Raw genomic sequence first — 14,925 nt, forward strand, 5'->3', positions numbered from 1 at the left:
TATATATGATTGTGCTCTTAACATTATCAATCCACCACTGGTTAATCAATTCAATGCATATGTGCGCACTAATTAATGCAAAGTGCACACTCCTAGTTTGCATTAAATACTAAAAATTAACCATTAAATTTTGAGTATTTAATGCTTAATTACGCTGCCTGCTCTGTGAAAGTTGACAGATATGTATGCTAAAAGTACGTACTAAATTGTAGTAGTTTTGTTTGGTTCAAGGAATTTTGGGTAAGACTTTAACATCACAAGACTTTTGGTTTTTTAGGTATTCAAGTACTTGGGTTTCATACGTTGTCCAAGTCAAAATATAAGACAACACGAAAGCAGGTGAGTAAGTAACCCAGAAAAAGAAACAAATCTATCTGTCATTAATGTTATAAGCAATGTCATTAAAGATTTTCAAAATAAATAAAGTACATTCAAAGAACGAAGCTTGGATGCAGTTTTAAACTAAACAATAAAGGTGTATATGCTTCCATACTAACCGAACAGCCTGACAAAATAATAAACAGTGGCTCGTAGAAGCATGGTAAATTTTGCAAAAGAGACATATACATTCTGTCGAGATATGATGCTTCGATAAATTTACTGGAGTAGGGAGAAAATCTCGTGAAGCATGTCGTAAAAATATGCAAATTTTTACCACGAATGATTAAGATATAAGGATTGAGAAGGAGGTGACAAACTGTTTCTTTCCCTTAAATAGCCACCCTTGACAGCATATTTCACATCCTTACTTCCTATCCAAAATCTTACATCATCGCCACCACATCTGTTTTAAGGAATATCAAGAATTTATTCAGCTTCATGAGATAGAAAATTGTGTCTCACTGCTATAATATTTTGTCCTTTACCTGTTCTCCAGCATAATTAATAAGCTCTCGACTCCATTGCAGTGAAATTGTTCTCCCAAAACCATTTCATGATATACACAGATTTAAAAATAATGTGGCTTGAGCAGTCTCGCCATTGATGACTCAGGAGGCTGAGTTATCCGTCATGCTTAATAAGCGAGCAAGGATTTAAGAATTTTTAAAAATAAATATATTTAGGCGACGTTGTTGTCTTGTCCAATTACGTAGAAACATCGTCCAAACGTGAAATGCCTGGATAACAAAATCAAATGTCTTGATGGAAATTTGAATGGAACAAAAAACACCTGTTCTGTTTGGGACATTTTAGTCGAACAGACCGAGTAAGCCGATTTGTTGGACAAGAAACCAACTTTTGTAATTTCCCAGAAACACCCTTGTACTTCTTGTACCCATAAGAAGCAACAAATATCGAGTAAAAAGATGATCAATTATTTATTTTAAAAAATGATCTATTTAAGTATATTAAATTTTATAAAATAATTTGATCAACTATTTTTTAAGAAAATAAAATCTTCAAATGTATTTAAAATATAATTGAGGATAATACTAAAAAAAAGTTGTGTTCATTTCATATATAAAAAAGAGGGAGTGGGTGTTCAGCCGACACTGTGTATCATTTACTATATATATTTTTTTACAACTAAAATTTTGACATGGGCGAGAATTACTGAAATTCCAAGGGCAATTAGGAAAGAGTAATTCTATATAAACACCCTTGAATCCAGTTTAATGCATGTCGCTCTCTAAGGACTAATAGTTGAGACTTTCCATCTGAACATAATGCAAATCGGATACACTCTTCCGGCGCCCAAGCTCCAGCTCTTCCAGGCCAGACGCGCCGCCTTTCAATGCTCCGGTTCGCCTCTAAACCCTCAGAATCGAGCTCAAAAACAAGAAAATATCACCACAAAGCACCTTGCAAACCTTGAAAAATTGTTGCAGACGGAGCCTCCAAAGGAGCCACCCGACCAAATACCGTTACCGAAAGAACACCACCTGGAAACTCGATCTAAAGGTTTCTTCGAAAGGTTGAATTTGGCCGGAGTTTGGCGGGAAATGAAGGCTGCGGAGGAAATGTCACCACGTCATTTAAACAGGCTGCGGCGGCTACTTTCCACGTCGCCGGAATATTCTCCTCGGAATAATCTTGGCATCCGGTGGAGGGAGTATCACGGTAGCAATGATTGGACCGGTTTACTCGACCCTCTAGACGAGAATCTCCGGCGAGAAGTTGTCCGGTTCGGGGAGTTTATTCAGGCAGCGTATCATTGCTTTCATTCAAACCCGTCCATGTCAATGGAGGAAGCTCAGAGGCCGCGCCACGTGGCTCTTCCTGACAAATCTTACAAGGTCACGAAGAGCCTATATTCCACCTCTTCAATGGGATTGCCAAGTTGGGTCGATGGCATGGCCCCGGATCTTGGGTGGATGACCCAACGCTCGAGTTGGGCGGGGTACGTCGCTGTTTGTGATGATCGGAGGGAGATCCAACGGATGGGAAGGAGAGACATCATCATCGCCTTACGTGGGACTGCCACTTGTCTCGAATGGGCCGAAAATATGAGAGATTTATTGGTTCCCATTTCCCAAGAAGAAGAAGAAAATGGAGGATTACCCAAAGTGGAATGCGGGTTTTTGAGCTTGTTCAAGACTCGTGGTGCTAATGGTCATATCCCAAGTTTAGCTCAATCAGTAGTTGACGAAGTTCAACGATTAATCCAAAAATATAAAGATGAAACTCTTAGTATAACAATAACTGGACACAGCCTTGGTGCCGCCCTAGCTTTGTTGGTGGGGGACGAGCTGAGTGCATGCGCACCAAACATGCCTCCAATTGCCGTGTTCTCCTTCGGCGGCCCTCGAGTTGGAAATAGAGCTTTCGCAAATAGACTCAACTCGAGAAACGTTAAGGTCCTAAGGGTGGTGAATTCTCAGGACGTGATCACACGAGTTCCTGGCATGTTTGTGAGCGAAGAACTCGACAACAAGTTGCGAAGTTCTGGAGCCCAAAAGTTTCTTGATGCACTCGACAAAAGTATGCCATGGGCGTACGCACACGTCGGGACGGAACTCCGAGTTGATACCAAGATGTCTCCATTTTTAAAGCCTCATGCAGATGTAGCCTGTTGCCATGATTTGGAAGCTTACTTACACTTGGTGGATGGGTTTTTGGCATCAAATTGCCCATTTAGGGCAAATGCAAAGAGAAGTTTATTGAAGTTGCTCAACGAACAAAAATCAAACGTGAAAAGATTGTACACAAGCAAGGCGAAGGGCTTGATCTTGAATCCTGAAATACATAATCTGTCGGCAATACCAAGTTGTTTGCCTAGTCCATCTTGATATTATAATAATAAGAGAGAAAAGATTGGATTTTGAAATATTGAAATAGCAAAATCCATCGTATTAATCATGTGTCGTGAACTTAATCATGTGTCGTGAACTTGTGCATGGACTTGGTGGTGTCCATAGTTGCCTTAAAACTTTTAAATTTACGTGCTTATTATGTCAATATCAATCCCACCATTTGTTGTTTCCTTTAGATCACTTAAATTTTTGGTAAATTGCATTTGAATCCCTATGATATTTGTAAGTAGTTATATATTTTCATTTTTGTTTCTTTTTTGTTTTCTTGCTTATTTTTTAAATTTTTTTCCTTTTTTGGTCACATGGTTATATTTACATCATAATAGTATTTAAAAAGGTGAAATCATAATTTATCGCTTAATATAATTACAATCACCAACTTAATCCATCAAATTAAATATATATTAAATTATCAAAATTATTTTACCCAATCCATCCCTCAAAAGTAAACTTGTACATGGTATAAATAATTTTTATAAATTAATTTTGTTTTAATGTTTGGTTATCATTTTAGAATTACCAAGAACAAACCCATGCAACATGTCAAATGTTTCGTCGTCATTTTAGAACTTCAGACCTCCAAATATTATTCCTCTTGCCAAGAAGTTCTCTACATCTCAAACCCCGCTTCTATGGCCGAATTCGAAGCGCAGATGCCGTTTCAAACCAACAAGCACTTCCCTCCGAATCCGATTCTTTCACGATCCAATTCCAATCCTCATCACCGCCATTTTATGGTGAGCTAAACCATTGTGCATTTGAGTCTAACCAAATAATTGCGTTTAACAAAATGATTAGCTCTTATATTCAGTGTGGGGACTTGGATGCAGCAATGAAAGTTTTTCTGAGCATGAAAATGAGAACCACGGTCACCTGGAATTCAATTCTAGCGGGGTTTTCGAAAAGGCCGGGGATGTTGAAAGAAGCCCAACAACTGTTTGATGAAATCCCAGCGCCAGATACTGTATCGTACAATATCATGTTGGCATGTTATTTAAAAAATTCCGACGTGGAGGAAGCAAAGGTTTTCTTTAATCGAATGCTGGTTAAAGACATTGCGTCTTGGAATACCATGATTTCAGGGTTGTCGCAACATGGGAGGATGAATGAAGCTAAGGAGTTGTTTTCCGCTATGCCAAAGAGGAATCTTGTGACATGGAATGCAATGATTTCAGGATATATAGAAACTGGGGATTTGGAATCAGCATTAGCGTTGTTCGGAAAGGCTCCTGTTAAAGGTGTCATTGCTTGGACTGCTATAATTACTGGATATATGAGAAGTGGGAGAGTTGAATTGGCAGAAAAGGTGTTCTTTGAAACACCGGACAAGAATCTGGTTACATGGAATGCAATGATGGCAGGTTATGTTGAAAATGGTAGAGGCGAAGATTGTTTGAAAGTTTTCAAGAAAATGTTGGAGTTAAGAATTCCAGCTAATCCATCGAGTTTGAGTACCATTTTGTTGGCGTGTAGTAATCTATCGGTGTTAAAATTTGGGAAACAGGTGCATCAGCTTATGCAGAAGTCCCCTTTGTATTTGGACACAATGGTGGGGACTTCTTTGATTAGCATGTACTGCAAATGTGGGATTTTGAAAGATGCTTGGAAGTTGTTTCAGGAGATGTCGTCTAAAGATTTGGTCACTTGGAATTCTATGATTTCTGGATATGCCCAACATGGGGTCAGTGGGAAGGCTCTATGTTTGTTTGATGAAATGAGAAATAATGGAATAAAACCAGATTGGATCACTTTTGTGGGCATTTTATCCGCATGTAATCACGCGGGATTAGTTGAAGTTGGGATTCGTTATTTTGAGAAAATGCAGAAGGATTACAAAATTGCAGTAAGACCAGACCACTATACTAGTATGATTGATCTTCTTGGTCGGGCCGGTAGGCTGACTGAGGCTGTGGATTTGATCAAGAAAATGCCTTTTGAACCTCATTCTGCTATATTTGGAACCCTTCTAGGTGCATGTAGAATACATAAAAACTCGGAAATTGCCGAGTTTGCTGCCAACAACTTGCTTAGTCTTGATCCTGGGAACCCGGCTGCATATGTTCAACTTGCAAATGTTTATGCTGCGAAAAAGAACTGGGAAAGTGTTTCAAAAGTTCGAAGATGGATGAAGGAAAATAAGGTAATTAAAACACCTGGATACAGCTGGATTGAGGTAAAGAGTGTCGTTCATGAGTTCAGATCAGGAGATAGGCTTCACACTGAACTGGAACGCATACATGAAAAACTCACCGAACTAGAGAAGAAAATGAAGTTGGCAGGATACGTGCCTGATCTTGAATCTGCTTTGCATGATGTTGGAGAGGAGCAGAAAGAGCAGCTACTTCTGTGGCACAGTGAGAAATTGGCCATTGCCTTTGGGCTAATACGACTACCGTTGGGTACGCCGATTCAAGTATTTAAGAATCTAAGAGTTTGTGGTGACTGCCACGAAGCCACAAAATTTATCTCAGCAATTGAAGGCCGGGAGATCACTGTGAGAGATACAACAAGATTTCACCATTTTCTTGATGGAAAATGCTCTTGCCACGATTATTGGTAACTGGTAAGCCTGAAGCAGGACTTCACAAGTCCATGTATGTAACAAAATGCTGATTTGCTATGCATGGATGTTTCAACCCTGTATTCAAAATCGTCGCAGCTGTATTTAGATAAGCTGCCCTTGGCGTTGATTCTTGTGTATCAATCATTACAAGCTCACAAGTAGTAGTTTGCTGGTGAAACGAGGAAGGTTCTCCCCTGTTTAATCCCGCTTGTATCGTTAAATTCTTGGTTTCACCCATCTTGACCAAGCTCTCAGCTAGGACTAAGCTTGTCAATTTAGTATTGTTGTTAAGGGTTAAGTCACTCGTGTTACTATCTAGTACTTCACCACATCAGAAATTACAATTCGGTCCATAGCGCTGAAAACAGATATTATACTGGTAATAGATAATTTTGATTTTATTATAATGTTTTATATGCTAGGAAAGGAAGCATGCAATTGATTAATAATATATTTTGATTTTTATTATGTGAACAGAGTAGTTATTCTGATTTTTTGAGCCTAAAATATATCAAAAGTATATGGTAGCCTATTTCATGACACAGTATATAATGATAATATACGGGTATTTGAATGCAAGCTCCATCTCCGCTCATCGTGAATATTTATTTCAATTTTTTTTATTACGTTGGTATAAAACAAAATATTAATCATGTAAAAGTAAGTTTTATGGGTATTGAATTCTAGCAATTTTAAGAAATAACAATAAAATCTATAGGATTGTTTTGGGAGACATGCTTACTGAGACACAAAATAGGCATATATCGAGTTAGATTCACTAAAGCGGATAATTCTTGCATCGTAGTTCAACTCACTCAAATTCTCATTGAACGCTGGATTTTTTAATGGGTAAACAATATATTTATTTTGATGCATACATTCTGTTGATAGTAAAAATCAGCATTTAATTCGAGCAACAAAACTTGATCAATATGTTCATTATAGAGGCTCAAATTCAAAATTCGTATGTTCTAGCATTGGTCCAAGCCGAACTAGCTTAGGTAGAATAAAATTGTTTCGAAGAGAACACACAAACGGGTTATCCAGCTGCAATAGAGCACCCACGAGATTTGCACGGATGGTTAATGGAAAGATTCGTGGCCATCTTTCACTTCCATAAGACCTAAATGCTTCTTCTACAGAAATGGTCCTAGACTTTAAGGCCTGTGCAAGTTTCTTGGCGAGTACCACGCTATCTTCTAATGCACAACAGCCACCTTGCCCAAGATTCGGTGTCATTGGATGCCATGCATCGCCAACAAGAACAACATTTCCTACTGAAGCTGGAGGGCTGATTCCAGGCCACAACCAACGATCTACCAGAGGGGTTCGTATGAACATATCATCTGGAGTAGATTTTATGATGTCCAAAAGATCTGAGGACCAGTTTTGGACTAATTTGTTAGTTTTCTGCCTCAAAATGGAGGGATCGGTTATCTTTGGACCTGTCATTAGGCATTTATAAAAAAATTAAGCATGGGACTGTGTAGTGTATCGTAGCAAGAAAAGGAAGCACAACTTCAATCTTGATATTTGGGACTGTATAGTGTATGGTAGCAGGAAAACGAGGCATGAGTTCAATCTTTAGTGCGTACTGCTTATGCAGATAAGAAATGTTGTTTGAACGACTAAACTCACCCAAATAATGTTGAATTGAACTCTCCAACTTATCATGTATGTGGTTCGGAAAATTACATCTTTAAAATACAAAGTTTACCGTTCTCAATTCAAAGACTACATTCTTTTGAATTGATTTGGCTGGTGCAACAACTAAAACCAAGAATAAGTCGGAATGAAAAGATGAAGGATTTGATAGTTATTGACAAACAAATTACGTAGTTTTCCACGTGGTTATGAATATATGATGGAGGAGTCCGGGGAAAAAAATAAATGTGTGAAACAAAACTCGCCAACGAAGAAACTGTCATGAGAAGCTATTTCTTCTTCAAGGGTGTGGAGGGAAAATTTAACTAAAAAACCCAAAACAAAGCAGTAATAAGCATGGTAAATGATGGGATAAAATAATCCATGGACCACGTGGCTTGAACTGACTAATGCATATGTGAGGTGCACATTTCAAGTCCAGATTGAATGGTCTATGAACAACTTGAACTAGAAGCAACGGAAATACATGTAACTTGTCCTCTTCGGTAAATTGATTGGTGCAAAAATGAACAGAGTATGGCTATTGGTAGAGACTAGTCACTTGCAGATATGATAATTTTTCTTGTAATTTAATTAGAAACTAGCTCCATTATAAGCGTACCTGGTGAAGGACTGTTAAAGCAGACAAACCAATACACTTTGGTGGAAGAGATAGGCAAATAGCCAGCACGCACGCCTCTGCCATAAACATAACTTACTTTTGACTCCATCGGTTGGCCATCAGGGTAAATTCCAATGCCACGAATAGCACAATGTCCAACATAACTGGGCTCTGGAAAACCCATCCACTTAGCCACTGGAGATCGTGTTCCATCACACGCAATAACAATCTACAACAAGCTACAACGATCAATGGTCAGTGATAGCAGCACTTACTATATAATCCACTAGTCAATGTTATTCTTAGGACCAAAATCAGTATTAAGCATAAATCTTTATCCCATGGCAAGTCTAAACACATCAAGAACGAAGTTTGTCAGTCAACCTACCTCAGCAGATATCTGAGAATCATCCTCGAGTTTCAGCACGATCTCATCCTTTTCACTTCTTTCAATATTTTTAATCTTAGAGGAGAATGAAATAGTATTTGGTGGCAGCTGGCTAGCAAGAGTCTCCAACAGCATTCGTCGTTCTACAGCTCGAACTTCTTGACTGTTTCCATGAAACAGTCAAATGTCACATACGTAACTTTTGAGCATCAAACAACCGAAAAGGACATCGAAAAGAGTCACCTTTCATCCTCATCTTTGAATATGAAGGATCGCAATTCCCTTCCATCTTCTGATTTCACCACCATCCTGTACAGCTGGCAACATGAAATAGTTCAGGATTGACAATTTACACTAGTTCAGAATTCTGTCTCTGGTCCTCAATAGAAGATCGATAACAACTCCTCTAATAACAATTTCTCAATAAAATTCTTATATAAATTTTTCATGACAGAAATGAATCAATATGATGCAATTTATCAATGCTAAAAATTGCATAGAATAAACATGAAGTTGAAATGAACACACAGGTCTCTTGAATTTCATAGTGTGACTTATTATCACACCACGGCTACAGGGACCGAAACAAGGAACTTTATGACCCATGGCACATTTTGACCAGTTTTTAACCATGTCAATTATACCTGAACAATCAAATGTAGTAAAAATCCTTACATTGAACCTGACCGAATGGAATAAAGAAAGCCAAATGCAATTTTTCAAAGACATGATCGTTTATCGAACTTTGTAGATTTTGGGTTTGGGCAACCCCTTGATTACAGGATGAAGGGCCAAAGGCTGGATATTGAGAGGCATAACCAGTGTTTCAAATATATATCCAGGTCAAAACAAGAAATTCAGTCGCTTACATAGTGTCCTAAAGCTAGAGTGTTTTCAAAATGTATCACACCCTTTATTGATAATATTTATGTAAGGCAAAGTTTGCAATCCATTGGCCGAAACCATGAACATACTGCATACCCTTGAACGTCAAGATATTGGCTTCGCAGCTGGCTTCCCACCCCTATAGCATCCAACACTTTCCATCCATTTTTGAAAAGCGTAATCGATGTTCCTCCAGTCCTCAGAGACTCAGCCTGCTCCAGCACCACTGACGCAATCCCCACCCTATCGTCCATTCAACCGACAACAACAAACAAACAAAAAAATTGAATTTAAAACTTCTTTTAAAAAAAAAGTCCAAAATCAAGTAGAATCAGCGATAATTAGAAGAACTTTTAACTTTTGTAGCGAAACAGCAGTAGCAAGCCCAGCAATTCCAGCCCCCACGATGACTATGTCTTCCTTTCTACTTACAACACCAGCTTCAGCATCCTCCATGTACCTTATTCTTCTCCTTATTTTGGTGAGGTGGATTGCCTCTGGCCGCGATGAAGGCAAGCTAGACGGCCATCTCGGAGGCATTAATACAACACTCGCCATGGATAACTTTGCTTTGCTTGTTTTGATGATCGTTTGGAGCTTGTGGATATTGCATGAGTGGTATTATCTTATATTTTGAAGGAAATTTATAATGGAAATTTATAATATTTTCATGAAATAAAATATAATAAAAAAAAGTGTAGCTTTTAGAATGTATTTTCATGAGACGACCACTTCAAAAAAATTATAATATTTTGAAATTACATTTTATAAATGTAATATAAAAAAAATAAATTTATTTTATATGACCTTATCATTGATTGGTTTCGTATCTTTATCATAAAAATCTCAGTATGGGATTATTATTTTCATTTTAATCTAAATTTACTATATTATAACTATATTATATGGTATGATATCGGTAATCAGTGTTAACATTTTATAATATCCGGTTTTGATTTTGAAAAATGATTTCGTCTAATGCATTGAATATTTGGAATTATTTTTTTTAGGTGTTTTTTTAGTAGTGTAGATAGAATTTTTGTGCTTCGCTTGACAAATATAATTATTTTGATGTAATTGATATTCGGAGATAAATAAAGAAAAAATTTTAGAATATTATAAAATCCCATTTTCCCAGAGGTAACTGGGAGTAGTTGCGCGTTTTGGCTTTATTTCGGGTGGGAGAATCTGTCAATGCATGCATTGCTTACGTTTAGAGACAAGTTACGCTATATACTATCGGATGAGATCGACGTCGGAATGATATATGGAACTCCGAGAGAACATCCAATGGATTTTCATTTAACTGAATTGGTATGAGACAACGAACTCCGAGCAAAAAATATAATCATGTGTTATAAATGACAACACCTGATTTGTAAGAGGTGCTTTTGAATTGGAAGTTACTGGAGTTGCTCGTAATTATCTGGAATTTTCGAGAAGCTCCGATTATACCCTCTGTCTCTTTTATCATGTTTTGAGACATTATCATATATACGATAATAATAGCCCATTTTCCGATGATGGTGACCTTGTCCTCGGCTTCTCTTCGTATACTGTGACTAAGAGAGCTTTCTCCCGACAGCAGACGATACTCTAGAAAATCGATCCCATGAGCAAATTCACACAAGGTTTAGTTTGGATGAAATGAAAGTTTACAATTTTTAAGATTGCTTGATTGATTGTGACTTCTAAGCTTCATAAACGAGCATGAATCGATCAAACAACAATATGAAAACTCTTAAACTCACCATTTGGCAGTGGAGATTTGGGATGGTATGGACAAGAGGAGCAATTTAGTTTATGAGTTCTGTCATGTTGTGCAGGCCCTTAAATTTTCAGGTAAAACAAGACATGATTCATTGTACTAGTCGAAATGTATTTGACAAGGTGTTTCAATACACGACAAATGCATTTGAAATGGCATACACTTCATGCAATATACTAACTCCCCCTCCAATATCTGATAGCTGAGGCCGTGCGTTGATATCATGAAAATTATTAATATTACTTTTTGAAGTTTTTACACACGAATTTTTTTAAGGACACCAAGTAACAATAAAAAAAATATCATAGGATCTAACATAATTTTGGCAGATCAACGGCTGGGGGCAGGGCAGAAGAGCTGCCCTAACCGGGTTTACCAACTTTTGCGAAATTAATTTATAAATCATAATTATAATTACATTTCAAAAGACTGGTTAATCACAACCAGAAACATTGAGAAGTAGACGGCACAAAACAGCCATAGGCAGAAGGTGTGAAACAAATTGCACACACATTTATGTTTGTGCTACTTGAAAAACTTCGTATATGTAACATTAAAAAAAGGTACAGAAACGAATGCAAGTTTCCGAATCAGTTAAGTCGCATTTTAGAGAGCTTATTTATAGTATAGGAAACACACATCGAAACTACTGGCGTCCTCACAGTCGGTTTCTCCTGACAATATCAGTTTCTCCTCTTCTTCTTCTTCTCTTCCTTCTCGGATGCATTCTTCAACTGCAATGTGATCAATTACGGATATAAATTAGCAAAACTCGAATCAAGCTTCAAAAACAGCTCGAGCTCAACCTTAAGTTCATCTGAAACTTTTGAGCTTCGTTTGAATGATGTTAACTTGATAATTATTGTTGAAATTTTTCAAATTTTAGTTCGGTTAATATTACTGCTGATTGTAGCATTAAAGAAAAACTGCATAAATTTATTAATATACGATGAAAATAAATAATCATCGGTTTTTATTTCGTACTATTATAAAATATAAATTGTAAGCTAAAGCCAAGTAAAATTCAACCTCGCAAGTCGAATGTGCTTCAATGAAAAAGTCCTTACCATGATTATAAGAATACGCACAAAGACAGCAACAAAATCAGTGAAAAGGGTCAGAGTGTGTTTCACGTAATCGAGATCCCCAAAGTGCGCCTTCTCGATAATGTCCTGAGTGTCAACGACTATGTAACCTACGAACACCAAGAGCCCGAAATACAACTGCAAGAGGAAAACGAAGTAGTATAAGTTATATACTATCACCAGTCATGAATGGAGAAGACAGGAAGCCTCAGGTCAATAAAATTTTCAAACTTAAGTTTAAAGTTTGAAACATTCCAGATGGCCATAGGTAAAATTAAGAGAAGTGAAAAAAAATCATATACCTCAAATTTGAAAAGGGCCATAGAACCACCAAATATTGACGATGCAAAGTGCAACCAGAATAGGATGGAAAGACCAGAGGAAAGAAGGCCACCAAGGTACAAGTATTCCCTGCGCCTGGCTACCATGGCAGCTGCTGAGAAACAACCGAAGGCCACAGCACAACCAACGAAAGCACTAACAATAATGCTGGAGCACAAAAAAACTTGTGATATGAGATTCATAATTTAACATAGGAGGGTGGACATAGCCGAATAAGAAAACCAGATGTCTATTATCAGCTATTATCAGGAAAAAAGTAAGATCTCATGTGCGTCCAAATAAAAAAGGCACCAAATAAAGTCAAAACCATATGGACCCGGAATATAACATATACCTTGGGTCAAAGTCAATTGCCAATTCGATCAACGGACCAACCGAGGCCCCTTCAAAGAGCGCTGCGGCCATTAGAAGAGACATCCGCTTTTTCTGTTTATTATAATGAAAGATGATAAAAATTTGAGAATGTGCATGGATATCAGTTTTAGTAAAAACTAAATTTAAATTTTCCAACAATTTAATAAATTTAATGCCAAGATTTTGAAACACTTCTGATACGAAAGCATATACCAAAGATTCCAAATAAACCCCAAAATTAAAAGTTTTGATTCATCTGCTTCGTATACTTTCAGAAATTTTCATAAGTAAAACATAAAACTGCTTTCGGCGTAAAGTCAACCAAAAATAGAAAATACCCATCCATTAACTTTTATAGAAGGAAACAACTGACGAAAAAGATAAATACCTCTTCATACTGAGGCACAGAGAGTAGCCAAATTATGCTACCCATGCATCCAAGAGTTGTAAGAAACCCACCAAGGTTAAAAAGAATGTGAAGATAAGCTCCAACCGCAGACGCTACCAGGGAGCAGCATAGTGAGAGGTACACCTAAGATCAGACAGCATTTTCTCTTCAAATATTTGTGAATAAAAGGCCAACAAACGGAAGGAATGATTAAAGGATTCGGAAGAATTCTAAATTATATTTTTCAACGCATAAATATACAAGAAACCTTATTGTTAGAATAAGTCAGAAATATTATCATCCCGAAAATCAAATCAACGGAGGAAAATCAAAATAAAATCTTTAGCATCAGAGTAATTCAATACCACAACAGAAAAAAAACTGACGACGTAACCCTAGTTAAATGGATAATCTTCGATTCTCAACGTATGACCTCGATTCCAATCGTCACTCAGATAAAGACAAAAAAAACTTATTCATTCTCCAAGAAACCATCGACAAATTCGCAGGGAAAAAAAAGAACCTGTTTGAGATGATTTTGGACGACGGGAGAAATCTGGCGGAAATTCTTAAGAGAATCGTAACTCCACCGATTCCGCGACGAAGATTGGGAATCGAAGAAGGATGCGAACGAATCCATTAGTCTCTCTAGCAAAGCAAACGACTTTCAAATGTCTTTTCTTTCTCAAGTAATAGCGATATGAATGCTTCAGAAAGACCACGCCAACTTATATAGGCTATTTTGTCATTTCCTAGAACCAAAACAATTTGATTGTAATATAAATTTCCTATCATGAAATATATTTATTGTTAATAAATTCAACACAAAAATTCATCTACACTATCTCATGGCTAAATTTTGTGAAATAGATCTATGAAAAAAATTATTTTTATAAAAAAAATATTATGTTTCACTATGAATATACATCGGATCGATCAATCTCACGAATTTATGCATTTGAGATCGCTCATATGAGACCTACTCTAAATTAAAATATATAATCACTGTACACAAAAACTCAAGTGAGATTGTTCTACTGATTAATTTTGTTAAACGAATATCCATCTTGATCTAATTCATGAAAAATATATTAATTTTTATACTAAAAATATTATTTTTCATTTTAAGTATGAATCATGTCCACCAGTTTCACATAAATAAATGTACGAGACCAAATCATCATTATAATGTATTTGATCAGGTCATCATTATATTGTATTTGTCTCTAAGAATGAGTGAAGTGAGACAGTTTCATGGTTTCGTAGATGTGAGATGAGTCGAACCGAGTCATAACTAGAGTGAAAATTAATAATTTTAATATAAAAAACAATATTTTTCATGAGTCTTAACGAATAAGATATTTGTATTACAAAATTGAGTCGTAATACGTCTTGAGTTTAACTTTTAAGTTCACATTTAGACTTACCTTCCAAGTTATTATTTTGGAAGTACCTCAAACTTTTTCTCCAAAATCAATTCATTAATTTACGTTGAAAATTCAATCACACGTTAATTGGACGTCGTCTATTTAAAAAACAATTCGTATAATACTGAATTTTTTTAATTAATAATTACAATTCTGAAATAATATAATATTTATCAAATTAAGAGTTCAGTTTTGAACAAAATTT

At 36.5% G+C, this 14,925-nt stretch overlaps 4 protein-coding genes across 5 annotated transcripts; 2 read left to right on the forward strand and 2 right to left on the reverse strand.

Annotated features, from left to right (window-relative positions):
• Positions 1-1,637: 1,637 nt before the first annotated feature.
• On the forward strand, positions 1,638-3,368 carry LOC140967139 (phospholipase A1-Ibeta2, chloroplastic-like). The gene has a single exon (XM_073427554.1). It carries the CDS (start codon positions 1,668-1,670, stop codon positions 3,228-3,230), a length of 1,563 nt encoding a protein of 520 aa, XP_073283655.1. The 5' UTR covers positions 1,638-1,667; the 3' UTR covers positions 3,231-3,368.
• A 395-nt stretch (positions 3,369-3,763) lies between these two features.
• On the forward strand, positions 3,764-6,246 carry LOC140967081 (pentatricopeptide repeat-containing protein At4g16835, mitochondrial). The gene has a single exon (XM_073427444.1). It carries the CDS (start codon positions 3,802-3,804, stop codon positions 5,812-5,814), a length of 2,013 nt encoding a protein of 670 aa, XP_073283545.1. The 5' UTR covers positions 3,764-3,801; the 3' UTR covers positions 5,815-6,246.
• Positions 6,247-6,655: 409 nt separating this feature from the next.
• On the reverse strand, positions 6,656-9,985 carry LOC140967146 (monooxygenase 2-like). Of its 2 annotated transcripts, XM_073427559.1 has the most exons (6): positions 9,715-9,985; positions 9,453-9,599; positions 8,715-8,780; positions 8,472-8,634; positions 8,084-8,312; positions 6,656-7,262 (listed from the first exon to the last, which is right to left on the reverse strand). In XM_073427559.1, the coding sequence occupies exons 1-6, from the start codon at positions 9,912-9,914 to the stop codon at positions 6,757-6,759; spliced, it is 1,311 nt and encodes a 436-aa protein (XP_073283660.1). In that variant the 5' UTR covers positions 9,915-9,985; the 3' UTR covers positions 6,656-6,756. The 2 variants fall into 2 exon arrangements, with proteins under 2 accessions (XP_073283660.1, XP_073283661.1); XM_073427560.1 differs by lacking the exon at positions 9,715-9,985 and having other exon boundaries at positions 8,715-8,788.
• Positions 9,986-11,617: 1,632 nt separating this feature from the next.
• Positions 11,618-14,048, reverse strand: LOC140967096 (bax inhibitor 1-like). Its single transcript, XM_073427473.1, has 6 exons — positions 13,817-14,048; positions 13,294-13,437; positions 12,886-12,977; positions 12,512-12,698; positions 12,192-12,347; positions 11,618-11,858 (listed from the first exon to the last, which is right to left on the reverse strand). Exons 1-6 carry the CDS (start codon positions 13,931-13,933, stop codon positions 11,808-11,810), a joined length of 747 nt encoding a protein of 248 aa, XP_073283574.1. The 5' UTR covers positions 13,934-14,048; the 3' UTR covers positions 11,618-11,807.
• Between the last annotated feature and the right edge of the window lie 877 nt (positions 14,049-14,925).

Source organism: Primulina huaijiensis, unplaced genomic scaffold, assembly GCF_012295235.1.
Source record: "Primulina huaijiensis isolate GDHJ02 unplaced genomic scaffold, ASM1229523v2 scaffold23605, whole genome shotgun sequence".
In the NCBI taxonomy this organism is placed as follows: Eukaryota; Viridiplantae; Streptophyta; class Magnoliopsida; order Lamiales; family Gesneriaceae; genus Primulina; species Primulina huaijiensis.